This window comes from Dermacentor albipictus, chromosome 1 (assembly GCF_038994185.2).
Source record: "Dermacentor albipictus isolate Rhodes 1998 colony chromosome 1, USDA_Dalb.pri_finalv2, whole genome shotgun sequence".
NCBI lineage: Eukaryota > Metazoa > Arthropoda > Arachnida > Ixodida > Ixodidae > Dermacentor > Dermacentor albipictus.
Genome location: NC_091821.1, coordinates 486432866 through 486459190, shown reverse-complemented (window position 1 = coordinate 486459190; position 26325 = coordinate 486432866). Strand labels below are relative to the sequence as shown.

General features: G+C 44.4%; 1 protein-coding gene across 1 annotated transcript; it reads right to left on the bottom strand.

Moving 5' to 3' along the window:
- Positions 1-6610: 6610 nt before the first annotated feature.
- Positions 6611-20893, bottom strand: LOC139059711 (cuticle protein 16.8-like). The gene is made up of 3 exons (XM_070538150.1): positions 20830-20893; positions 16696-16830; positions 6611-7385 (listed from the first exon to the last, which is right to left on the bottom strand). Exons 1-3 carry the CDS (start codon positions 20839-20841, stop codon positions 7023-7025), a joined length of 510 nt encoding a protein of 169 aa, XP_070394251.1. The 5' UTR covers positions 20842-20893; the 3' UTR covers positions 6611-7022.
- Between the last annotated feature and the right edge of the window lie 5432 nt (positions 20894-26325).

Sequence of the window (26325 nt, the reverse complement as noted above, 5' to 3'; positions counted from 1 at the left end):
AAGATGTGGTGGACGCAAGCACAGTGTCCAGTGGTAGCGTCGGTTCTCGGTCATGCAAGAGGTAAAACGGGGAAAAGCCAATTTATTTGACGGGAAGAGTTCTACGCAAAGGTAATGTAAGGTAGAGACAGGTCCCAGTCACGGTAGTCTTCTGAAACGTATTTGGATAGCATGTCTGTAATGGTGCGGTTCAAAGGCTCAGTGAGACCGTTCATTTGAGGTTGGTAGGAGGTGGTGAATTTATGCTGTATTGAGCAGGCACGCATGATGTCGTCAATGACTTTGGCCAAAAACGTACGGCCATGGCCTGTTAGCGATTGACGCGGAGCACCATGCATCAAAAGGATATCATGTAGGAGGAAGTCCGCGAAATAAGTTGCGCAGCTGGTCGGAAGAGAACGGGTTATGGCGTAGCGAGTCGCGTAGTCCGCCGCGACTGCAACCAACTTGTTTTCTGATGTAGATTCCGGAAATGGTTCCGGGAAGGTCCAAGCCGACACGATAGAAGGACTCGGCAGGGATGTCGAGAATCTGCAGGTAGCCAGTGGGGAGCTGGGAGGGCTTCTTGCGTCTTTTGCAAAGTTCACAAGCGACGACGTCACATCGTACGGAACGGCCAAGGCCTGGCAAGAAAAAACGGCGACGTACACGGTCATAGGTTCGAGATATGCCGAGGTGGCCTGCCGTTTGTGCTTCGTGAAGCTCTTCTAGCACGGTGGAACGGAGGTGTTTAGGTATTACAAGTAGGAACTCAGAGCCATCCAGATGACGGCTACGACTGTACAGAGTACCGACGCGGAGGATGAAGAGGCGTAGAGTAGCATCGGCCGGAGAGTGTACAAAATGGATGATCAGTGCTCTGATGTAGGAGTCAAGACGTTGCTCGTCGGCGAAATGGAGCAGCTGTGATACAGAGAATGTGCAACCAGCACTGGTATTATTGGAGGAGTCACAGTCGTCAACAGGGTAACGCGACAAGCTGTCAGCGTCTTAGTGCAGGCACCAAGACTTCTACGCCACGGAATATGGAAATTCTTGTCGCCTCAAAGCTCATCGGCCAAGCCGGCCTGTAGGATGTTTTAGCGACGAGAGCCAGCAGCGCGCATGATGGTCAGTGACTACGGAAAAAGGGCGGCCGTAAAGGTGAGGATGGAACTTCGCAACAGCCCAGAAACAGCAAGGCATTCTCGTTCCGTAATGAAATAGTTGCGCTCCGATGGCGCTAGAAGGTGGCTCGCATATGCAATAGCGCGATCTTGGCCACGCTGACGCTGGGCTAAGACAGCACCTATGCCATGACCACTGGCATATGTACGCAATTCTGTAGGGGCATCATGGTCGAAGTGGGCGAGAATGGCTGGTGAGGTTAGAAGAGTGACGAGGCGAGAGAAGGCGGCGGCTTGCGAAGCACCCCACTAGAAGCTTACGCCTTTCTTCAAAAGGTTAGTGAGGGCTATAGCAATTGCCACAAAATCTTGAACAAAAGACGGAAGTACGAGCATAGCCTTACAAAACTTCGAACGTCTGCGGCTGTCTTCAGAACCGAAAAGTCTCGGACAGCGCGTGTATTGTCGGAATGAGGCTGTACTCCAGATACGTCAAAGAGATGACTCAGAAGAGCAATTTGGCGGTGGCCCAAAACGACATCTGGACGAGTTAAGTTGCAGCTTCGCCTGTCGAATTGCCAGTTTTGCCTAGTTTGCTTAGTATTACTTAGTTTTGTGACTTAAATAGGCATTATTCCCTACTAATTTAGTTTGCTAAAGGTGCACATTGCTTATTTTACACTTGTGTTTTTCAGGATACACTTGCTCTGATTCCGGGAGCCAGTGCTCCGTACATAAGGAATAGCATATCCTTGCTTCTTTCCCGACAAATTAAACAAGTAATGTCATGGCTTTTCATATGCCTTCTTCTTTGTTACTGTTGGCTGCACTTCTCATTCAGCCTCAGCAAGCATTATCTTACAAGTAATTGCACTGAGGACTAAATGCAATGACAACTTTACGGAGATACAGCGCAATGCAATGACAACCCAATGGAAAAATGGTACAATGATAATCCGCTAAAGATCCCATGAAAAACAACTCTATGAAAATACAATAAAAACCTCATTGAAAAACAACACAATAGTACTATTATGCATATAGAATGGATTCACGGTGGTCACTTTTCCAGGACTGTTCAACAAATCCGCCATGAATTACCAATGTCATATCCAAAATTTTCTGTTGTTCGCACAATGAAATATCGACGGAAAATGAATGCATTGCAAAGAACATTTTTTTTGCAAGGGTTGCAATGCAAGGCTCTGAAGAAGGAGCGAGAGAATCGCGAATGGGATTAAAAACGTTTTTTGATTGCCAGTAATTCCACTCCTGATTAACACATTCAAATACTTTTCGCTGCCAAGTGAAATAGTCTGAGCTCCGAATACGTTTCTTGACTTCGACAACATGTTTTCTAGTGGTACTCTACGCGACGCTCCTCATTATGACTTTCCATACTCCTCGTCCACGGCACTGCATTAATTTTAAGCTCTGTACAACAAAATTCGCCTTGACAAGATATATCTGAACCTGTCAAATGTCACAGCCAATCAGCCATGTCCACCGCTTGGCGCGACAGCACGATTGAATCCCTGAACCACACCCCAACTCTTCCCATTTGCTCCTAAGGTGCGCCCTCCCACCACCATCTGTCTCCTTCACACACTACCGTTTCTCACTATCGGTAATGAATTGCCAGTAAGAACAGCCAACTATGTAGACCTGTGAGGTCATTGAGAACGCGTAGCTATACACTGGCGTCGGTAGAGCTGGTGAGGAATACAGTAACATAAATGACATATAAGACACACTATCAGCGCACAAAGCTCGGATGTAGTGAAGCATTTTTGAATGCTTGCCTATAGCGAACGAATTACAATGCAACTGTGGGAGCGTTTCCAGAGCCTTGGTCAAATTAATGCCGCTGCCAAAAATCTCATATTGCATCGGAAAGGCTTGAGAACCCGTGTATGCAGTTACTTTGTATTTTATGATTGCTTTGCTCACATCGTCATATATCTTAAAAGTTTCTTTTTCTACATGGTCGTGTTGCTTATGACCAGTTTCCCTGTAATTGCGAACTTCAAGATAAATCCCATGTTGCATGGAGTGCCCGGAGGGCTATGACTGTAAGTGGATATATACTGGCACATTTCTGGATCTACTAAATAAGATCATTACTAACAAATATACTCTTCTATGCGTTTCTTGTCGAAAATGCAGCATATTCGTGGCAATGCGCGTGGAGATATCATCTACGGCATAACACAGACAAGTACCCTGTATGTATAGATGTTGGTATAAAGTAAAGGTACTTTTTTGCTATTCACAGTGCTGATTCAAAATAACGTTATAATGCTGTCTCATTGCTCTTTCTGATGAGCGCTACCAACGAAATCACAGGCGCACAATGTGCATCTTCAAGCAAGGGATTTATTTCAATTTATTTCCTATGTCATTTGCGCCTAGCACATACTTTATACACATGTACTCGTCTTCGTCACGTAGGTGTGACATATTTCACAAAGTTTCCTTGGTCGAGCATGAAAATACAACATTCAGCTTCTGATAAGGAGCACACAGGTACCTGATCAAACTGGCAAGCATTTGAATACACTTGTACTTTCGGTTGGGACAATGTAAAAGCAGGATTCATGGCACGGCGCGCAAGTTTGGTGACAAGAGTAAGAGTTGTATGCTGGAGGGGCGAATGACGGTCGGGTGCTTACCAAACCCTCCAGAGATGAAAATGAGGTGGCGCTTTTCCACAGTATAGCTAAAATATATTTTGCAAGCTGTACTGTGAACGATGATTTCGTAGAGGCTTTTATACCTCTGCAATCATCTATAACTGCCACTCTTTTGGCTACTAATATTATTGCAAGAAGCAAGCAACAGGAAATATAAGACGAGAGAAGGGATGCCGTTAAGAATTAAAGGCCAGTTGTCGGTGACAAAACTCAGTTTGTGATGCAGAACTCGGGAACGGGGAAGGGGCAACATCGGCAATGGCATAGTAGAAAAGCTTTTCCAAACAAAATGAGATTCCAGGCACACTGTTATAGGGGTGAGTAGGGAAGAAAATGAAAATTAGGTGAAACCATTGTGGCGTTGGGTGAAAGAAGGCGTTCCCCTCCGTGGATAACAATACTGTGGAACAGGACGTACAGCAGACTATGGCGTATAAGATGCGGTGTTGGCCAAGCAAAATGTTGACTCAAACTTTTGCAGCTATTGTTATTAAAGACTAACTAAATTGGGAGCGAAAAGGGGTTGGGGGAGGCGGGGTAAGCGTACTGTTTGGGATAATTGGTAAGGGCGGTGTTGGGGAGAGGCAACATCGGCAATGGGCATAGCAGAAAAGCTTTTGCAAACAAACTGTGATGCCAGGCACACTGCTAGAGTGGTGAGTAGGGAAGAAAGTTAAAATTGGGTGAATGGGTTGTAGGATTGGATGAACGAAGGCATTCAGCTCCGTGGATAACTATGCTGTGGAACGGGATATACAATAGGCTATGGCGTATAATGCGTAGTGTAGGCCACACAACATGTTGACTCACACTTTTGTAGCTATTATTATTAAATATTAACTAAATTGAGAGCGAAAAGGGGTTGTGGGAGGCGGGGTAAGCGTATTGTTTGGCATAAGGGGAGGGTAGCGTAGGAGAGGGGAGCGCAAAACGGGTATTGTAGCGACACGCCAGCCTCACTGGTGGGGGTAAGGTACTTAATTTAAGGCATTTAGAAGGCTGGCTTAAGAAAACTGCTGAAGAGGCGATACTTCTGATTACAGCAGGTCACAGGAGTAAACAGGTATCTCTTAAAACGTGGAAGAGCGCCCCAGGTCTTGGCACCTGGCCATTGTTCATTAATTTTAGGTGTCAGACAGACTGCCGACGAATAAGCAGGGCAAGTTCACGATTACACGATTCCCTAAATTTAAAGAAGTCATACATGCAAGTCACAGAAGAGCGATGCTGTGCAGGCAAACCTACCATCACTAAAATGGGTAGCTTTCGTCACATCTGCATCAAATTTCTGGTAGCAGTGACAACAGAAAGCATCGTTTTATCCATCATACCTGGACACGAGAAAGTGCTTTATTCTACTTCTAGAATGTGGTGCTTACTGAGCACTGTTTCATGCATCTTTGTGCTTCGCTACAGCGGTGTTTTATTTATTTTTTGTTCTTCGCTCGGGACCTCTGCTCTCGGTTTTATTTTGCTAAGTTTGCTTTCTTGCGCACACTTCCTTGACGCTTCTTCCCTCGTCCATTGCAAAATTTCAGCAAAATTCATATTGGGCTGAATAATATCAGCAGTGCTCGACGCGCACTGAGTGAGGAGTGATATAAGATTTTAAATTATCAGGTAAGGAGGCTGCATGTTTGGTGTAGGCAGGGGTAGGTGGGGCAGTGGGTAGGGAAGTTGAGGTGGAGGAGGCATGGTGAGGTAGTAGGTAGGTGATATTTACACTAGGAAGGGGACATGAATAGAGGGGTGGGGGGGAGGGGGTGTTGCATCTTTCGAAAGCGCATCGAGAAATTTATTTCAGGATTGCCCAAACCCGAAATTTGCAATTTTGAGATGTTGGTTTCAGGTTGAGGGCGAGGACGGAGGGAATTTTAGTGGGTGGTTTTCTTGCTTGAAGGATCCGCAAATGGGGAACCAAAACAGAAGAAAGCGTTTTGGAGCAGGAACGTAATCGAAAAGGTGGTGGCATGTTCTTATTAAGCTAGGAGGGGCAAGGAGAAGGCAAGTTTGGGTACTTCAGATGACGGTTTAAACGTTGTCACGTAAGTGATACTACTCTGTGAAAGGTAGAATAGGTGCATAAACTTTGAATATGCGTGACTGCGCGCAATAGCGAGTGTTGGGTTCTAACGGAAGTGGGGTAGAAATTTTGTTTATAGTCTTGCGAAATGTAGAACTGTAGAAAACAGCAGATTTACATTATCTGATAGACGTGCTCTCTAGACAAAGCTTTAATTATACGGTGAAATCAGCTTGAACTCTGCGGGATTGGGATATAGGTTTTTAACGAGTGCCGTGAGGAGTGGGGGATGCAGGATGGGTACTATTGTTTTAAGCAGGATGTGTGCGATGTTTTAATTTATGTAGTGAGATCTAGCGTATTGGCTTACTTGGAGTGCATGGCCGAGCGCTAGAGGTGATGGGGATGGGAGTCAGACATTGGGAGGACTTGGCAGCACTTAGGACTAAACATTGTTGCTGCAGTGGAAAAAAGCTTGCGTCCGTAATCCCAGTAGGTAAAAAAAAAACATTTACGATAATAATGCAAGGGCACATGCGCAGTCGTGATGAGGAACGTAAATTGCTTTTTTTATGTAAAACGGTTGAAATTTTGATCTATCCGTGACCTCCCCGTAAAAAAAGAAAATGCTGTCGTCCTTCTTCGTTCGCAGCGTTCCATCAGACAAGCATTTGCAGTTGTATTTCTTGTTTGTAGAAATGCAGCTGTCTTTCTTTTAGCATCAGATTCGGAGCCATTATAATCACCATAAAATCTGTTCAATAAGGTCGGCTCGGACACAACGGCGACATTACGAGGGACGGTTAGCAGGATTGCCAATATCTGAATTGTAGCTACATATTCAAGAGGCATCGAGGGCCTTGATACCTATATCCTGTCGATTAAGCATTCACATGAAATGCGCACGAAAGACTCCATTAACTACGGCTCGACAACACGAAAGGTAAAATAGTGTCGACGAACTGAATAAATATGTACTTAACAGGCGAGAAAACACATTTTCGTTTGAAGGGTATCACGAATAACGCTTAGCTAAAGTTTGATCCAAATAAAGAAAAGTATGTTGCGGCAGAACTCATTTACCACGCAAACTGCGATTCCGCCTCGTCTCCCTTTCAAAGGTCGTTGAAATGCTGAAGCAAAAGCATACTTAGTGCACCATAACTGTTCAAACAATCGAGCGCACACGCAAGAGGCATGTCAGCCAGCCCAGGGTAGCGGCCCGCTAAAACCTCCAAAGCCAGCGCTAGCAGGCGCACGCGCACTGTGAGCGTAGTGACCAGAGGCTGCTCCTTGGATCAGGGCAGCGGAGGCAGCGCGGGGCTTGGCGTCGAACACGGCATCGGCGCTGCCTCCAGGTGCCGTGCCAGGTTCGTTGGTCTGCACGTTTGCACGGTATCCATACGCGTCGGCCACGTAGTCGACGCGCCGGAACATGCCGGACGCATCTCGGTACCCGTACGAGCCTTTCTTAGTGTTGCTGGCATCGCCTTGCTCCTTGCGGTAGGTCTGCGTGCCGAACTCATCGACGCTGTCGTAGCCGAAGTTGTATGGTTGCGGAGGCTGCAAGGATCGGAAATGTGGTAGGCAGAGCTCTCGTTGGAATAAGCAAAACGAGATATTAGAATTCATGTTTTACTCTTGTGCAGACAGAAGTCTCTACGACATAAACACCTTATTGGCGCACGTTAACGCAGTTTTGAGCAGGTGACTTTATGAAAAGATGTTTTCCAGTGAAACTTTGTAATTCGACTAATCTAAACTAGGCAAACTCTACACCATAGCTGCTCAAGTTAGAAATCATAATTTGGTAGTCGAGCTTCCCGCTCTGCTAGAACCAGGATGTTCTCAATTCGCGAAACGACATATAGGTTTAAATTATAAAGAGTCTTGGCAATCAAAAATGTAGAGAGGTGAGACAATAAAAAAATAGCTGTGTCGAACACCGGTAAGTAAGTTTACCTTGTCGTCGTCGCAAAATATCCACGCTCATTGTGGAATAAGCTGGCCCAATGACAAATGCCCTTGGATTGGCGCTAATTACCTTGTAGGTACGTTTCTGCGATATTCTACCTTGAAAGATAGCATTTTTTAGAAACTTCTACACTATTCCAACATTGTGTTGGTCGAGAAGAATGAAAGCAAAGTTCCTAAACAGTGCATTAGCTTTTTCCGAAATGCAATTGTTGGTGTACGTTCTTCAGCATTAGTCTTTTCAATGTAAACTAAGTAAACGTTTTCAAGATATCCGAGCCTAAATACAGATTGTAGCGCACGGTCTCGAAATACGCACGATATTAGGCTTAGTAGTATGTTCTCCCTGAAATATTTCAGTTGCGACATGAACAGCCACTCCACATGTTCGCAGTTCTCGCATGAAAACAATGTCTGCTGCCCGCTGTCCATACTCCTCAATTCTAAATCTGTTATTTTTTTGCCCTTCGTATTCGTTTATGCGATACTAGTTCATTCACCGATATTAGCATAAAAATCTTGCTGGTTCCTCCATATATTTCATCGAGCGCGAAAATAAATGCTTATGGCATGATACAAGGCCGCAAGGATTACTAAGAAAAGTTTCCATGAATGTTGTTTGCAACCATCATCAAAGTTACTCGTGCTACCTTGATGACAATAGGATCACTTTATCTCCCGTAGTGGCAAATTTTTCTTGGAGTTGAAGAGGCCATAAGCTATCACAGATGTGATTGCATTAGGAAGCAGTTGTAGGTGTGTCAGGCAGTGGTGAACTGCAGAGTCATGACCGCTTAGCAGGAGCGAGCCAAAACTGCCGTTGAAAGGCGCACATAATCTAGGAATGATGTCTCATGCTTTTATTTCATGTTTTCTCATACTGACTTTCCCCAATAACATATCAGAAAGATTATATATTAGTACAGCTCTGAGAAAAGCTACAGAAATTCAGAGAATTGTCTCCTAATGCGTAGCATTCATTGGTTCGGCTCGCACTTTTCTCTCCGTAAGCTTAGCCTATTTTGCAGTTTTTTCTTTCCCTGCTGGTTCATCCCAAATTTCAAGGTGGCCTACCCCCGAAATATATAATGGCCCATCGCCATGTCACCAGGCCCTGCGCACTCTCAAGTTCCAGCGCTCACCACAAATGGCGAAAAATTAACCGGTATGTATCTATAACCAGTATGCCACGCGTGAGCGGAGCTATGGTAATTTGGTCGGATACATTTTTTTGTATTTGTTTTTATTAGGGGAGCTCAACGCACTCGAAACAAATAAAAATAAAACGTGACTAAACAGGCTAAATATTTCTCTGCTACGCTTTTTTAGTATAAGAGGATGGTGGGTACCAGGAGAAACTTACGCGTGCGTTGTTCAGAGTGTGAGCATTCCTACGCGTTGAAAGAGACGCGACTTGAGTCACTACGTGAAGCAAAGAGAGAAGTTTTTTACTTGTATCATGTACTGGGTAGGGTTGCGACTATAGCGTTTAGAGCAGAACGATAAGCACGTTAAGTGAATGAGAAAGCAGGAAAACTTACTAAGGAGCGAACAGAAGCAGAAAAGCAAGGTAGAAGATAACCTATCCAACGTAGAAATTAAGCTGAGGGCCGCCATTTCGCAAAGTAATGGAAAACACGAGAAGGTAAGGAAGCCGAAGCCACCACGCCGGAAGCTGTGGCGACCACGTTAGTGATGGTCAAGAAAGGGAGCGAAGGGTGAGGATGAGGCAGGAGGGAGGGAGGAAGGCATCGCGACCCCAGCTGTAGTTTCCGGTGGTGAGGACGAAGAAAATGTCGAGTTTTGTTTGTTGGGGATTCAAACATGCGAAAAGTAGAACCTGGGGTAATATATTAGGCACATGCAGGCGAGCCAGCCCAGGTTAACGCAATTCCTGGGTGCACTTGCGATTAAGCGTTGCACTTGCATCCCACCGCACTTGCGAGCGGTGGGATGCATATGTGAAAGCGAATAATGCTTATGTCTCCGCACTGAAATGTTCTCGTAATAATTTCCTACAAAATACTCTGCCAGCTGTGCTCAGTAATGACCCAAAAAAGTTTTGGCGAACGATTCACCCCGACCCTAATAGCGAAATCGCGTTACTTCACTCTTCTGGTGATGCGATTCCAGTTGCCGACTGTATTTTGTCATAATTTTGTTATAGCCTCGTCTACAACACTTCCAAACGTGCAGCGTTTTGATTCTCTAACAATGGATTCAGTAATTATACAACCCCTTGGCATGGAAAAAATTGTGGAATCATTGAAAGTGTCCTCAACGCCAGGAATTGACCTTATCAATGCGAAATTCTTAAAAAGTACCAAAATATATTCTAGTATTATGCTATCTAAAATATTCCAACAATCACTTGATGAATCCACACTGCCAACCGACTGGAAAGTCGCCAAGGTGGTTCCAGTTCACAAATCTGGAAGTAAAAATTCACCCCTAAACTATCGCCGGATTTCACTAACTAGTATCCCGTGTAAAATCCTCGAACACGTTCTTTACACAAACATTGTTAATTTCCTTGATGCCAACTCGTTCTTTTCGAAGGCTCAACATGGTATCCGCCGATCTCTTTCCTGCGAAACACAGTTGGCTTCCTTTACACACAAGCTACGTACAATTCTTGATCGTCGTTCTATAGCTGACTGTGTCTTCCTAGATTTCGCAAAAGCCTTTGAAAAGGTTTGCCACAGTTTATTTCTCTTTAAATTAAGCAAATTGAACATTGATAGGAGACTTCTCTCCTGGATCGAATATTTTGTAACCGGACGCTCACAATTCGTGTCTGCTAATACTTATAATTCCCCGTTGAAGCCAGTTCATTCTGGCGTGCCCCAAGGCTCAGTGCTCGGCCCTCTTCTGTTCCTCATTTATATTAATGACTTGCCGCAATGCGTGACCTCTAACATTCTCTTATTCCCCAACGATTGCGTAGTCTTCCAAAAAATTATTGACCAAAATGATGTTACGATCCTTCAAAATGATATCAACTGTATATCTAACTGGTGTAAAGTCTGGCTGATGGAACTCAACACTACAAAATATGAGGTATTACGCGTCTCCCGTACAACTTCTTGCCCCATTTCCTACTTGCTCGAGAATTCCGCTCTCGAGTCCGTAACATCCTATTGCTACTTGGGTGTGCACATAACTTCCTCTCTTTCTTGGTCTCTTCATATTAGCAAAATAATTAGCAATGCAAACTGCTCGTTAGGTTACCTCCGGCGCAATTTTTCATCTGCTCCTGTTTCTTTAAAACTCCTCCTTTACAAATCTTTAGTCCGAAGTAAACTCGAATATGCCTCTTCAATCTGGGACCCCAGCACTGCTGTATTAACCACTGCCCTCGAGCTTGTCCAAAATAACTCTGTCCGCTGCATTCTAGGAAACTACAGTCGTACTGCCAGTATCACTTTAATGAAAGAGTCCCTACAGCTTGCGTCACTCGCCTGCCGCCGCAAGGTTTCCCGCCTATCTATCATCCACAAGCTATACTACAGTCCCGCCCTACACAACGACCTTATTCTTCCTCCATTATACATTTCCCCTCGTTTCGATCATGCACAAAAGGTGGGAATAATGTCGTGCTTAACGCAAACATTTTATCAATCATTTGTACCCCGCACCTAACAGGACTGGAACCACCTTCCTGGAGCAGTCACGTCCACTGTTCAATATTCCAAGTTTCATAATGTTTTAAACACAAGTGTATTGCAATGTAACTAACCAACTATGTATTTACATTTGTTATCGGTTAATTGCTTGAATTTTTGTAGCTTCGCACAATTATCTCATCGTTTTAGCTTACATTCTATTAGCAGAAGAAAACCTGTATAGTGTCTTTTTCCGTATGTTCCACTCCCCTCTGTAATGCCTCTGGCCCTGAGGGTAATACTAATAAAAAAATAAAAAAAGGAAGTCAGAGCTGAAGCCAAGCAACACATATGAGACAGTGGCAGGGAGGCTCCTAAGGGTGATATTGGGCTTAGTGGTTCACGTACTGCAAGTACGGGGGACAGGAATCGGGAAACAAATAGCCAATGTTGTTACCGAACTTCGGAATATTTCAAAGGAAATGCAAATCGCAGTGTGTATGGTGCCAGGCGTTTAAGGGTTTGGGTATGCAAATTAAAGGGCAGTGCTTGCAGACAACAGGGAAATTTGGAAGCTAGCTAAGGCTAGCATCCGAATCTTAAGGCTCTTGACATCAACTGAGAAGTGTGCTGAGAGGGCTGCGAAGGCGCTTTTGTGCCCGATGGCATACATTTGAGCAGTAGCGTAGCAACATAGGGACGTCGATATACAGCATGGACTGCAGCTTTTTAAGGTGGTCCCCAGGCAATCACAAAGGAAGATTAAGTATTGAATGTAGCGGCACGCCAGCAAAGGGCGCAGTTAGACCACAAGGATTTAGGAAAATACGCACAACTGATAAGAATAGAGGCGGCACAATTTTTAACATAAAAATGAGGGTGGTCCCAAGCAGGAAAAATGGCTGCAAATTAAAACGTAGCTATTAGCGTCTGCCGAAGCTATTAGCGTGTACCCCTTGTCCGCACCACATCTATGAGATGTGTAGCAGCCGCCTGTTTATGGTAATTTTGTATGGGAGGCGTGCAACAGAATAACTGGGGGAAGGAAAGGCGGAGGCACGGGCATGCTGATTAGGTGCAGTCTGAAGTGGCAAAGAATAGAGGAGACATGTAGGGAACATTCAGGCTTTAGCGGCACATGGCAAGGCAAATCAACGTAGCCGAGAGTGGCTTACTTATGCACAGGTAAATTAGAAGAGAGAAGGATAACCGAAGGTCCCGATTTTTATTATTCATATCATAAGAAGCCAACAAACACTGACACCAAGGACAGCACAGGGGAAATTACTTGTGCTTAATAAATGACATAAAGAAAGGATAAACTAATGGAAATTAAAGTGAATGAAAAAACAACTTGGCGCAGGTAGGAACCGAACCCACAACCTTTGCATTTCGCGTGCGATGCTCTACCAATTGAGCTACCGCGGCGTTGTTTCCCCATACACTTTTATGGGTTTTTATGTGTCCTAGTAGAAGCCTGGGAGTGTTAGCCAGCGCCACCACTCACATACCTTGGCGGCGGACGTGGAACGTCCTTTCTGCCGCATGCGCCATTGAGACGCCTTTGAGACGTCATTGAGACGCATTTTCGCCATTGAGAATAAACAATGCACTTTTACTTGTTTGAGATGTTTTTTTTTTTGCTAGCTCAGTCCTTTCGGTCACCTTGCCTTATAGTACAGATATCTGTAGTCATGTTAAATTATTTTACACGCGAACACCGCCCCAACAGCGGTAACAGAACGTCCAAAACCTATGAGCGAGCAACCCCGCCAGCCGCTAGACAGGCTACTGCAGCGGCCATATTGCTCACTAAGTGACGACGATGATACTAATTTTGACAGTGCCATACCTTAACGCGATGGACGTCAGACTGTGGAGATTCGCGAGACGCGTAGTGCCACCTGCCGGTGCGCAGAGGCAGTAATTGAGTAGTGCGAAGCCCGACTCTCTTGCTAAGTTGCCTATGCAGCTAGCAACTGCGAAACAACGATTTAACTAGATTTGGTCCATATTGCGAGTGTTTTGCGCATTTAACACCCAGACAGAGAGCTATGCGTTTCTATGATAGTGGGATGGGCCGCCGAACTGCCATAAAGCGCTTCCTGGCTCACTCTTCAGACTGATGGCGAAAACGACGGCAACCGGGATAGCTCCGCGCGCTACGAAGAAACGCCGCAATCGACGCTACTGTTGTGTTGTAAATTGCCATGAACGCGAAGGACGAAATAACAACATTCACTTTACCGATTTTCATCGCCATCGTATGAAGGGGAAAAGCGAGAGCGCTGGATACGGGCCATTCAACCTGTTGGGTAATCGGATTACTTGCATTCCCCACAACAAAGCGGCTCGCACGAGAAAGTGCAACAATTTTGTTCTACTGTAACTGTGTTGCGTAGCCCTCAGGGAGAACCGTGGTAACCAAGCGAAAACTCAAGAATCTGCAGCCGCCACTTCGCTTGTAACAGAAAAAACAACATTGCGAACCATCCTGCTTATGTGCTATCGATATCTCAACAAGTGAAATAAGGAGATTTGGCAGGTCAGCTTAACCAAACATTTTCGTACGTTTATGAAGTCAAAATCCTGTTGTAGAGCATAGTCGTATTGCGAGGTCATTTCTGCGTTCGGTATTTTGTGTGTTCTGCGCCGATACAACAAGCACGCTTCGCAATGTGCTGAGCCTGTTCGACTGCGTTTTTCAAATGTGAGCAATAAAGTTGCTGTAGCAGGACTGAATGTGTAATTGCGAAGTAACGCACGTGTGTAAAGAAAAATATTTCGTGTTTGTTTACATTTATTTGTGCGCGCTTGTTGTTCGAAGGGTCTGCGAAAATTTCAAATTAAGGTACTGAGCGATGCTGTAGCTCCTGCGAGAAAGAAAGATGCAGCGTGCAGGCACTGTAGGAAGCTTACTTTTGTTATGATCGCACGCTGTTTGCTGCCTTGCAAAGCGTTTTGTTTGCTGCCCTAGAAAAGGCTATAAAAGGATTTACTCTGTAAGGAATTGCGACACAAAACATTACTATAAAATACATAAAAATATAGGAGATACGTAAGTCCTGTGTTCAGGATGTATTCATTATGACCCAATTTGAAATGCTTAGATATTTATGCTGATATGCCTATAGCGGAACCTGATTCTCTCTGTACTTGCGAGTACAGTACCACTTGAGACTTTATTTTATATTGTATGCGTACTTAGCCCTGCTGCGCTTCCTTTCCGTAGCGTGGATGGGCGGAAGAAGCTTTCCAGGTCTTTGATTTTTAGGAAACCGTACCTCAACACAAACGAAAGAGAAGGGTCCGTTGTGTACTATGTACCTTCGCTTGCGGACAGCTCTCCTTGCACCACTCAGTTCGCGCCAAGGCTGGCTGGTGACGGATTTTTCCGCAGCGCCACCTGGGCAGAGTGCGAGGTCTATAGCAATAAGGAGCCCGTGCCGTACACAGTCCGGCGCCTCGCGTATGGTCAAAAGATTTTAGAACCATGGGTAGCCAGGCCTTCCATAGTATGCAAGATATTGGTTGAACTAATTAAATTTCTCAAGCTAAAATACGCAGAGAAATTGCAAACTATGACTTTATCACCTCCTACAGACATGATAGCTCTCGGATTGTAATTTGACTGTACGAGAAGACAATTTTGTTACGCGAAAACTCAAAGAGACCCATTCACACACAAAAACCGCCCGCGACGTTCACAGATCGGCCGCGGCGTCTGCCATTTCGCTCGCGCCGGCGCGATGGGCGTCTTAGGGGCCACGGCGCGGCGCGCCTGGTTCCTTGAATTAACGCCAGCTGGCGCTCGCCTCCCCATACATCGCGGCCCGCGCAAGGGGCCGTGGTTCCACCGTAAAGCTGGTCTTCGCGCATAGCGTTCGCCGGGAATCATGAGATGCAGTCAGGAATCTCCCTATGCTATCGCGTTCCACTCTTAAAGGTGAAGCTTAAGCGTCCTCCAAATTTTTTTACCGCAGCACTGTGGAGGGTGCAATTTCTCTTTTGTATTTTTATTGGTGCTAAATGATACCATTCTCAAATTTAGGTTTACCACTCCCGAATTCAAACTAGCCAACTTCAAATTTGAAGTTAGCACACTCCCCAGTTTATGTTGGCCTCCCCAAATTTGAAGTTTGCCTACGCCGATATCACCTCCAAATTCAGGTTATCCCTCCACCATATTACCTCCAAATTCAAGTTAGCCCTCCACCATATCACACGCAAATTTAGGCGACCGCCCCCCCCCCCCCTGCATATCACCCCAGAATTTAGGTTGACGTACTTCCAAAATTATGTTGGCCCACCCTCAACTCCACATATTATCTGTGGAGGCCTATGTATTCCTATTGGAATAGTGTCACGCTTTTTGCGCTAAAGGCAAGATTTTGCTACCAAAATTGCTTGTGCACAAGTCAGAATATAGTACGCAGTGCTGTGTATAAAAGTTCTATAGCAAAAGCTGAGTGGTGTATTCGTCGCACTTAGTGCGCTAATGAGGTGTTGGAACGGTCAATTCTGTAGTCGCTTCTCAAATCCCATTCGCTTCGCATTTGGTAGGGCGAATCGAGAAACACACACACACATAAAAAAACAGTTTGCAAGATATGCACACCAATTCTCACACCTTTTCTCTGGAGAGATTTTTTATGATTGTTGTAACCAGAAAAAAAAGAAAAGAAAATGACTTTGTGAACAGTGCCTTCTCAATAACTGGAATGTTCAAATTCTCTGCTATGTTCATGGCAGGAAGTGTGCGAAAGCATTTTGAGGCAAACAAGGTGACCGGTAAGAAACAAATAGTTGAATACTGAAGTACATTCTCAAGTAATAAATATTTGGAAAACAGCGTTTGCTTTGATAAAAGAACTAGGTGTGACTATTTACTGCAGAAGCAAACAATGAAGTCGGTGCGTGGGTCTAATTACCTGCACACGACGCTGTTGGCTTGTTACGCAGCAGATAGCAGAAAGTACAACTTGGTTCCACTTAAACGCTCGCTGACGGCGAAATATTATAGAGAAATTGGTGGCCTAGTGGCGGTAAACATAGGCATTCATAGGCGGCGCACTTCCGATGCTATACAATTGTTTGCGTTTCATATTTTCTACAAGCACCATGCTCTACCAGACATGCTGTCTACGCGAACTTGCGTGCCCATCTTCCCTGTTGCTAGTCTGTTAATCATGTCATACCAACCAGCGAAATTTTCTGTCGCGACTACTAGCTTCCATTTCTACAGTACAAGCCTAACAATTTCAAAAGGAGAGGTATTTCTACCAGCAACTCACGTAGAATGGCTCAGCAGCAGCAAAACTCCCTCCTGTAGCAGATGACACCAAGGGGTCACCGTATTGATTGCCGTAGCCCTGAAAGCCGAACTGACGTCCAGCGCTGACGCAGCCGGCGAGACTGGCAATGATAATCTGTAAATGGCAAAGCAAACCAGATCACCTAAATTCAGCAGTAGAAAACTAGTTGGAACGAGCACATACACACTCCGCTGGGTGCTTTCTACAATATATATTACCCGGGAGCGTAAAATGTATGCTCGAAACGTGATTATTATTTTGTTAATCGTGAGCGCGAAATTAGCTAACCTTTTATATTTATCCGAATTTAAAGGGGCCCTAAATCACCGTTGATTGAAGTCGCGAATTGCCTGTGAATTTAAAGATATCTATTTCAAAAACAAAATTGCCGCCATAATACCTAATTGCGTTCAGAAGAAGCGGAGCCACAGGCAATCAAAGGTCGCGTATCATCCCCTTCGCGGTGCTTCCGCTCCGTCTTCAATGCCTTGACGTGCGAAGGCTATGGAGAAGCGGGGCGTGACCACCACGCTCCGCCTAATGAGCGTCCCCGTGACGCGCAGTTCATATTTGATTTTGATAGGTTCACGTAGACGCCATTTCATAGATTACGAAAAAGCATTTGATTCAGTAGAGATATCTACAGTAATAGCGGCAATACGTTATCAAGGAGTACCAGAACGCTTACGTAAATACCTTGGAAAATATCTACAGAGGTTCCACAGCTACCTTAATTCTACGCAAGAAAAGCAGGAAGATACCTATAAAAAAAGGTGTCAGACAGGGAGACAGAATATCTCCAATGTTATTCAGTGCGTGCTTGGAAGAAGTATTCAAGCTATTAAACTGGGAAGGTTGATGACTAAAGGTTGACGGCGAATATCTCAGCAACCTTCGGTTTGCCGATGACATTGTTCTATTCAGCAGCAATACAGACGAGTTACAACAAGTGATTGAGGTCCTTAACAGAGAGAGTGTCAGAGTTGTATTGAAGATTAATATGCAGAAGACAAAGATAATGGTAAATAGACGGGCAAAGAACAAGGTTTCGGGACCGCCAGTCAGCCTTTCGAGTCTGTGAAGGAGTACGTTTACGTAGGTCAATTAACCACAGGGAACCCTGATCATGAGAAGTAAATTCACAGAAGAATAAAAATGTGTTGGATCGCATACAGCAGACATTGCCAGCTTCTGGCTGGAAGCTTAGAGTTATCATTGAAAAGGAAGGTGTACAATCTGTGCATTTTACCAGTGCTGACATATGGGGCAGAGGCTTTGAGACATACAAAGAAGCTTGAGAACAAGTTAAGGACCGCGCAAAGAGCGATGGAACGAAGATTGGTAGGCATAACGTTAAGAGACAGAAAGAGAGCGGTTTGGATCAGAGAGCAAACTGGTATAGAGGATATTCTAATTGACATCAAGAGAAAAAAATGGAGATGGGCAGGTCTTGTAATGCGCAGGTTAGATAACCGTTGGACCATTAGCGTTACAGAATGGGTACCAAGACAATGAAAACGCAATCGAGGACGACAGAAGACTAGGTGGAGTAATGAAATTAGGAAATTCGCGGGCGCTTGTCGTAATCGGTTGGCGCGGGACAGGGGTAATTGGAGGTCGCAGGGAGAGGCCTTCGTCCTACAGTTGACATAAACTAGGCTGATGATGATGCTGAGACGGCCATTATTTACGATCTTGGCGCCTACGCCGCGCCAAACGCGATTGTCCTCAGCGAGCAGCAGTGCGCAGAGCCAGCGGACTTGCCGTAGAACTCCGCGGCAGCCGTGGCATCTGGGCAACGCGGCAGTCCACAACAACTTGCATCAGCAGTGTGCCTATCGGAGTGTTTGCTTTGTGCACGACCTGAGCGATCTAACATGGTCCGAGTGCTCGCTCGCGCTACTATGCTTCTGTCTGGTCGTGCTCGCAGTGCGGACTGGCTTGGTCGTGCACCAGCGTGAACGACGAATAGTAGGCACATCAAACTTACGCATTTTGAAGCGCTGTCAATGACCCACGAAGCGAAGTCTGTCAAGGCGTCTAACCAGGAGCGACCAAGAGTGAGCGTGCACTGGCGCGCATGTGTGTGGTGCTCCGACCTTTTGTTTCGTGCGGTTAGACGCTAGCTAAGTGTTCGAAACTAGCTAAAATTAGCGAGACCCAGGCGATAACGGCACCACTAAGGAGGGCGTACAAATTTCAATTCCTACGCAGGTGGCTACGGACCAGTGCGAGTTGACGATAGTCGGCTCATTCAGGAAGTTCGTAACTGTAATTGAAATTCGAAAGCAGATTTCTCTTATTGCAGCCTGTTTAATAAAGTATGCGTATAAATATACATTGCAACAGCAGGAATGAGTGCACTCATCCAAGCACACTCCTTTATTATTGTGAGCTATTATCTAATGGCAGTCGAGTATTGTAAAATGAACTCTATGATGAAATAAATCGGTCCGAAAAGAGTCAGGAGCAGACTTCTGATGAAAAGCTAACGTTTGAGAAAAAGGTGTCTTGGTGCTCCGCTTACAAGCTGCACAAGCCACGCACGACTGAAAAATTTGCCTGGGATGTTCACAGTAGCATATTCTGTCCGTGGACTGTTTTTTCACGAAGCCCGAGGGGTGGTTGAGCACCCTTTTAAATCCACAGAAGTATTTTTGGTTATTCTCCAGCAATCAAAACATTTACTGATGGCTGCACTTTTCATCGTCAAAGAAAAAAAAAGGTTATGTTTCTTTTGTATAGCCTCTTTCCAGCCAGACTGCTTAGGTTAGCCTCCATATCTCTAGGAAATGCGGTGGAACCAAGGCCAAAAGATCGCATGCGCTAGCAAGCACCTGTAATGGCCTGTAATTCTTTCTTCAGTAGTTTGATATCCTTCCTTTCAGTCTAATTTCAGTCGTTGAATAGGCACATGGAAAGCTAGAGGAAATTGTGGTTGCGCCGAAACTCTGTTGCCATGATTAGTTGTACTTTCGGCGAGTTGACGCATTTCTGATAGCTGAAAAGTATTCTCTATTTTCAGCAACACCTTGGAAGTGGCGTGTGATCTTCCCAAGCGTTCTCTCCACACGTGCTGTACTTACGCGATTTCCTTCCCTACTGCTGCATCAAGAAAGCAAAAGAAACCCACAATCAGGTCCCTATTCCATGCTCCCCTTGTAGTGCTTTAAAAGCCTCTTGCAGATCAGGTGACCATAGCTTTAAATTACTAACGAAGCATAGGTTCAATGAAACGCTTGTATCAATGTCTCAGTTGCCTTGGTATCCATCTTTATTTACAAGTCGCGGCGGTGGCTTGGCGGCCATGGTGTTTCGCTGCTAAGCACAAGGTCGCGCGATGAAATACCGGCCGCGGCGGCCGCATTTCGATGAGGGCTCAATGCAAAAACTCATGTGTGCCGTGCATTGGAGGCACGTTAAAGATCCGCTCGTGGTCAAAATTATTGCGGAGTCCCCTATTACCCTGTGCCTCATGATCAAATTTTGGTTTTGGCACGTAAAACACCAGAATTGAAACTTCATTACCCCCCCCCCCCCGTCCCTTCCTTTCTATAAAAAGGCTTTTCAAGTCGAACTATTGAGGTTACGCTTGTCATTTCTGAATTTCCTTTCTTAATAAGGTAATTTGTGTTAACGCGCCATTACGCTGTACCTGAGCCCATAGTGTATGCTGAGTGCCGCTAGGTTCCGAGAAACCATCCCATCCATAAGTTGCTACTGAAGTTACCTTCCTTTTAACTTCATTTTCTGTTAAATTATACTACAAAAATAAAGCATCAAGCACTAAACAAATACTTGCGTGCCGTCCGAGTGTCGTACGGTTCCAGAAAAGCACAATAACTTCGTTCAAGCAAAGCCTAACATTGCAATATATCGGGCTAGCTTCGATTCTGTTGTCGAATTCACAGAACACGCTCAACCCAGGAACGCAGTATGTATGCAACGGGAACATGCGCACAGGCGGTTTTCGCACGCTAAGTGGGGCCAGGAAGGCAGTGAACCATGTAGGAGAATGTAGATAAGGATAATGCAACAGAGATAACAGAACCATCTTCCATACACGGTTGACGAGACTGCAAATGTGTCAAACAAAAAGGACTCACAACTTACCTGACAAAACATTTTCAGTCGTTTGAAGTCCGTCCTTGTCAGCAGCTCCTGTTTCCCGTGTGTGCTTGAGGAGTGTGCAGTCTCGTGTGTGTTGGCAGTGAGTTGCTGATGGCCAGTTTTATATATATTGCCCCATGTCGGCAGCGCAACCCTTGCCCGTCTTTTTTTTTCCCTTACATAGAGGGCCTCGCGAGTACTACACCCTTCGCCAAAATGACGAGGAGGGCTTGGGTGAGAGAAACGCGCTAGAAATGTTTGCGGAATCGGTGACACCTCAGCCTTCGGGGTTATGCGGCGGGCCACTCGAAAGCAGACCGTGGCTGATCGAGGGGCGACCCCGCGGAGCTCTGGCGCTGCCAAGCAGGAAGCAAAAGAACGCGGGATATTTTCTTTGCTCTTCCTACTTCCGAGTCATATTATGAATGGGAGCAACAGCAGCACGTGCTTTGACACCTACAGCGCGTGTTCTTAAGAGAAAAAAAATGCTCGCTTGCTGTGTATGCCACAACAGAAATGAGCGAAAAGCATCAAAGCAGTAAACGAATCTCAATTTGATCTAGATCATAAGGTGGTTCATAATATCAGCTTCTTAGCGACGAGGATGCAATACACAACACTAGATATAGCGCAGCGTTTGGTGTTGCATGCGTTGCAGCACCCGCGTGCGCTCGAATAATGTCGCGGAGGAGCTCGTAGTTTCTTGAGCGCACGAGGTATGTAATTAGCGATAGCGATTCTACAGCGACCTTTAGATGTTCCTCAGCGAAGCGCCTTCGCGTTTGTTCATAGGTATTGTGTCGCATGCTTTCTTATTATTCTATGAACACTGTGATGCATATTACATGTCTTCGTGTCAAAAAAAGTTTGCCTGATTTTTAAAGGCTATAGTAGTCATCCCTCTCCTGTTAAACCTAGTTTTTATTTGTGGGTGTTGTTAACGGGTAGCGGCTTGACAATTGTCTCGAGTGTTCTTTCACAAATTTGAGATCTTTCAATGCTGGAACCAAATTCTCCAATAATTTAGCGAGCATTACCACTTTCGTTGTCTCTTGCAAAAATACCTGATTTTGAGCATGTATTGTATAATATAGTGATATAGTAAAATTAATATAAGCATATTAGTTCGTGTTTGTACGCACGGCAGTAAGCATGAGTGAATCAATGCATCTCCGCGCAGAGATTTCTTTTTATTGCGGACATCAGAACGCAGGTTTGTCATCCTTGCTTCTCAGTCAATGTGCGCTCAGTCAGCAATACATAGAGGCAGCTAGGCATATAAATGTGCAGTTAAATATACTAAGTAAATAAGTACTTTATTTGCCAGAAATAACATATCTGAATGTGGACAGATTCTGAGGAAAAGATGCGTCAGCAGCTTGACTAAGTCCTAAAACCTGTTTAATGGCAACAGCAGGGGAAACAACAATGCATGAAGAATGTTAACGATAAAGCAGAATAAAAAGAATAAAAATAATGCAAGAGAAACAAACACAAAAAAAAATTATAAACCATATCAAGTTACTTAGCTTACATAATATCACAAAATCAGCAGCATGGGAAAAATACGGCACTCAGATCAGTCGTGTGTACTTATAACAGATGATGCATCAAAACTAATATTGTGATCAACAAGTACAGGGTATTGAGCCCAAAACGAGGGCTAGAAGCAATAATAATTATACAGACTAGTTAACGAAGACTGCAAAACATGAATATCATCTGTGATCAGTGTGTGGAGTTAGGCAGGCAGCGTATAAACAATCATTTACGTTCCAGAATTAGCGTGCCTTGCGTTACATACCAGTATTCTGGAGATCATGTTTGATTATTTATTTATTTATTTATTTATTCATTTACCTCACAGGCTCCCGAAGGAGTATTGCGTGAGGGGAGGATACAGGGAATTACCAAAAACAGGAGTAAAAAAAATTATACATTGTTAGCGAGTAAATATGAAAGAACAAATATCTAACAATATAAATAACGGGATAAATGAAACAAACGACTGTGTGAAGTAACAAAAAAAAGTACCAAGAGATTGTACAAATGGTAGGAGGTGAAGGTGAAAGAACAAGTCTGTAATAGTGTTAAAGCAATTCAAAACAAACATTCAAACAAAACAAAAAGAAAAACCTATACAACTTCGCTACAAGTATTTGCTTAGGTGCGCAGTATGGTTTAGTTGTGACGAATTATGGAAATAATATGCATAAGCGTGCTTTGAAGGATACTGGGTCAAGAATGTCAACTATGTCATTTGGTAGGTTATTCCAATGTTGAATGGCACGTGGTAATGCGGAAGAATTGAAAGCATTTGTTCGGCCAAAGATACGCTGGAAACTGAGATGATTATGTAAACGCCGAGATGTACGAGATGGACGAGTGAGCGGCAGAGTGGACGGGTGCGTGCTATGGATTATCTTGTGAAATAGACAAAGCAATGCTATGGTTCTTCGTGATTCAAAAGATGAGAGAGATAAAGATGACTTAATGCTAGTCACGCTAGAGTCGCGGTGATAGTCTCTGACAATGAAGCGGGCGGCGCGGTTTTGGATCGATTCGAGAGATGCGATTAGGTAAGCTTGGCGAGGTGACCAGATAGGGGCTGCGAATTCCAGTTGTGACCTTACAAAAGTCTGATAAGCGAGTTGTCTGGTGAGGACAGGAGCATCACGAAGGTTGCGTTTAAGATAGCCGAGCGTACGTGAAGCTTTAGCAGTTATTTTTTCGATGTGCGCAGACCATGACAGGTTAGGTGTAAGGAGAATGCCGAGGTACTTGTATGAGTTGGAGCGTGTGACGGGGTTGTTATCAAGTGAGTAATCGAAAGCGGAAAATGTCTTTTTGCGGGTGAATGTTATCAGTTTGCATTTATCAGTGTTTAGAGTCATTTGCCAAGAAGAGCACCAGTTAGTTAGCGACGTGATCGGAAGTTGAGCAGATTTCACGATAGATCACACAATCGTCTGCGAACAGGCGAATGGATGACGTTATTTCGGATGGCAGGTCGTTAATATAGATCAGAAAAAGTAACGGTCCGAGTACGCTTCCTTGTGGGACACCAGATGTTACATCGCTAATACTAGAAATAAAGTTATCGACGACGGTGAATTGCTTACGGAATGACAAGAAATTTCTTATCCAAGATACTGTTAGGGAATCGATATTTAAGCATGAGAGTTTAGCTATGAGACGGCAATGAGCAACACGATCGAAAGCCTTAGCGAAGTCTATGAAGATGGAATCTGTTTGTATGCTCTTATCCATGTTTAGGAAAATATCTGTAGTCAATTCGAATAGTTGCGTTTCACATGATAGTCCTTTTCTAAATCCATGCTGATGTTTAAAGAAGAACTTGTTAGTTTCCAAGTGATTTGCTACGTTTGAAAAGATTATGTGTTCTAGTAACTTACCGGGAACGCTTGTTAGTGATATTGGGCGGTAATTGTTAACAGCGCTTTTATCGCCAGATTTAAAGAAAGGTATAACTTTAGCGACCTTCCAGTCATACGGAACTTCCCCTGTTGAGAGGGACTGTTGAAACAAGCAGGAAAGGACTTTGCTAGAGGAAACTACAGTATATTTTAAGATTTTTGAATTTATACCGTCCATGCCGGAAGAAGTTGACATCTTGAGGTTGTTGATCAGCTCAGCAACACCAGTGGTTGTTATGTTGATGGGGGCCATGTATGTACAATCGAGTTCGATGGGTGTTGGTATATTTGAAAGGTCTTCCTCTGTAAATACGGACGTGAAGTAATTGTTAAAGATAGATGCTGAAAGCTCTCGTGCAATCGGTAAGCCATAGCTATCACGTAGCTGTGAAATGTCGGAATCTTTAACGGGAGAGATCGTTTTCCAAAATTTTTTGGGGTTGTTTTGAAGTAGTGATTGCAGATCGCAAGAGAAATACTTTTGCTTGGCTTGACGCAGGGCATTACAGTAGGCTGCATCACAAGACTTGTGTTTGCTCCAAGACGCAGGTGTGTCAACACGTTTGGCCATCCTGTAAAGACGCTTCTTTTTATTCTTTAGAGTAAGAAGAGCTTTAGTGAACCATGGTTTCGATGAGTTAACGCGAAATGAAAGCTTTGGTATATGCGCATGTGCTAATTCCATTAACTTTTCCTTGTACAGGCACCAATTCTCGTTCAATGTCCGCTCAGAAAAAGTTGCTAAGAATGAGGACGTGAAGCTTTCCATACCATTGTTTATAGCGCTGACGTTTGCTCTTTTGTAATCAAATACTTGTTTAGTTTTCAGTTGACGTGAGCGTGAAGGTGTATGAACTGTGAATTGCAACAACCGGTGGTCACTGAACCCATCCGTAAAAGTGATAGCGTTAACCCTCTCGGGCGCGGATGATAGAACAAGATCTAAAATATTATTGATACGAGTAGGCTGGTTTATTAATTGCACAAATGAAAAATCAAGTGTTAGTTGAACGAACTCACAAGATGCACGTGATTGGCCTCGCAAGTTTTGCCAGTCAATGTCTGGAAAGTTAAAGTCACCAAGAAGAAAAATATCAGCTTTGTTATATTTGGATCGAATAGATGTAATGTTATCGTGTAATTCGGAAAGAAAATTGTAGGAGCTCTCGGGTGGTCTGTAGCATACACCATAAATTGTATTCGATTGGGGAAATGTTACGCTGACCCACAGAATTTCGAGACTGGATGACATCGGCACAAGAAATGACGGGATATGTTTTTTTGTGGCGAGCAATACCCCACCACCTCTTCTGTCGTCCCTATCTCTGCGATAGATAGTGTAAACATTAGAATCGGGTAGAACTTCGCCATCCGTAATTTCAGAGCTGAGCCAAGTTTCCGTAAGTGCTAATACATCACATTCGCAGTCGTCTAAGTATGACGAAACTTCATTGCGTTTAGGAAGAATGCTACGAATGTTAGTTAATGATATAGATAGGTGCGAGGGCACGATAGGCTCGTGTATTGAATTGGGTTTTTTCTTAAAGACACGTGTTCCCAGCCTAGGTCTTTGCTATCTGGGTAGGGGGATAACAGCGGCGGACGCTGCATCGTATGTGTACACATTGTTATCGATTCTTAGTTTATCGAGGGTTAGCTTAAATTGCGCGTTCTTGGTTTTTGCGAAGTCAATCAGTTTGCGCCGAGCGATACGGGTTTGCAGAGAAAAGTCCTCACGAACAGCATAATCAGTGTTCTTGAACTTGTGGCCTTTTTCTATTACGCGCTGCTTATCCTTAAAAAAGGCGAACTTGACTATGACCGGTCTATTCTTCTCATCGTTGTATTGACCGAGGCGATGCGCGCGGTCTATTTGAGCTGGATCGATAGTGATTCCAAGGTGTTGGTTACATATGTCAATGATTTTTGATTCTGATGATGACCATGATTCGCTTTTGTCATCTTTGATTCCAAAGAATAGCAAGTTGCAGCGGCGAAGTCTATTTTCTGTGTCTTCACAGCGCGATTGTATTGTTTTTAGCTGTGTAGAAATGCATTTTGC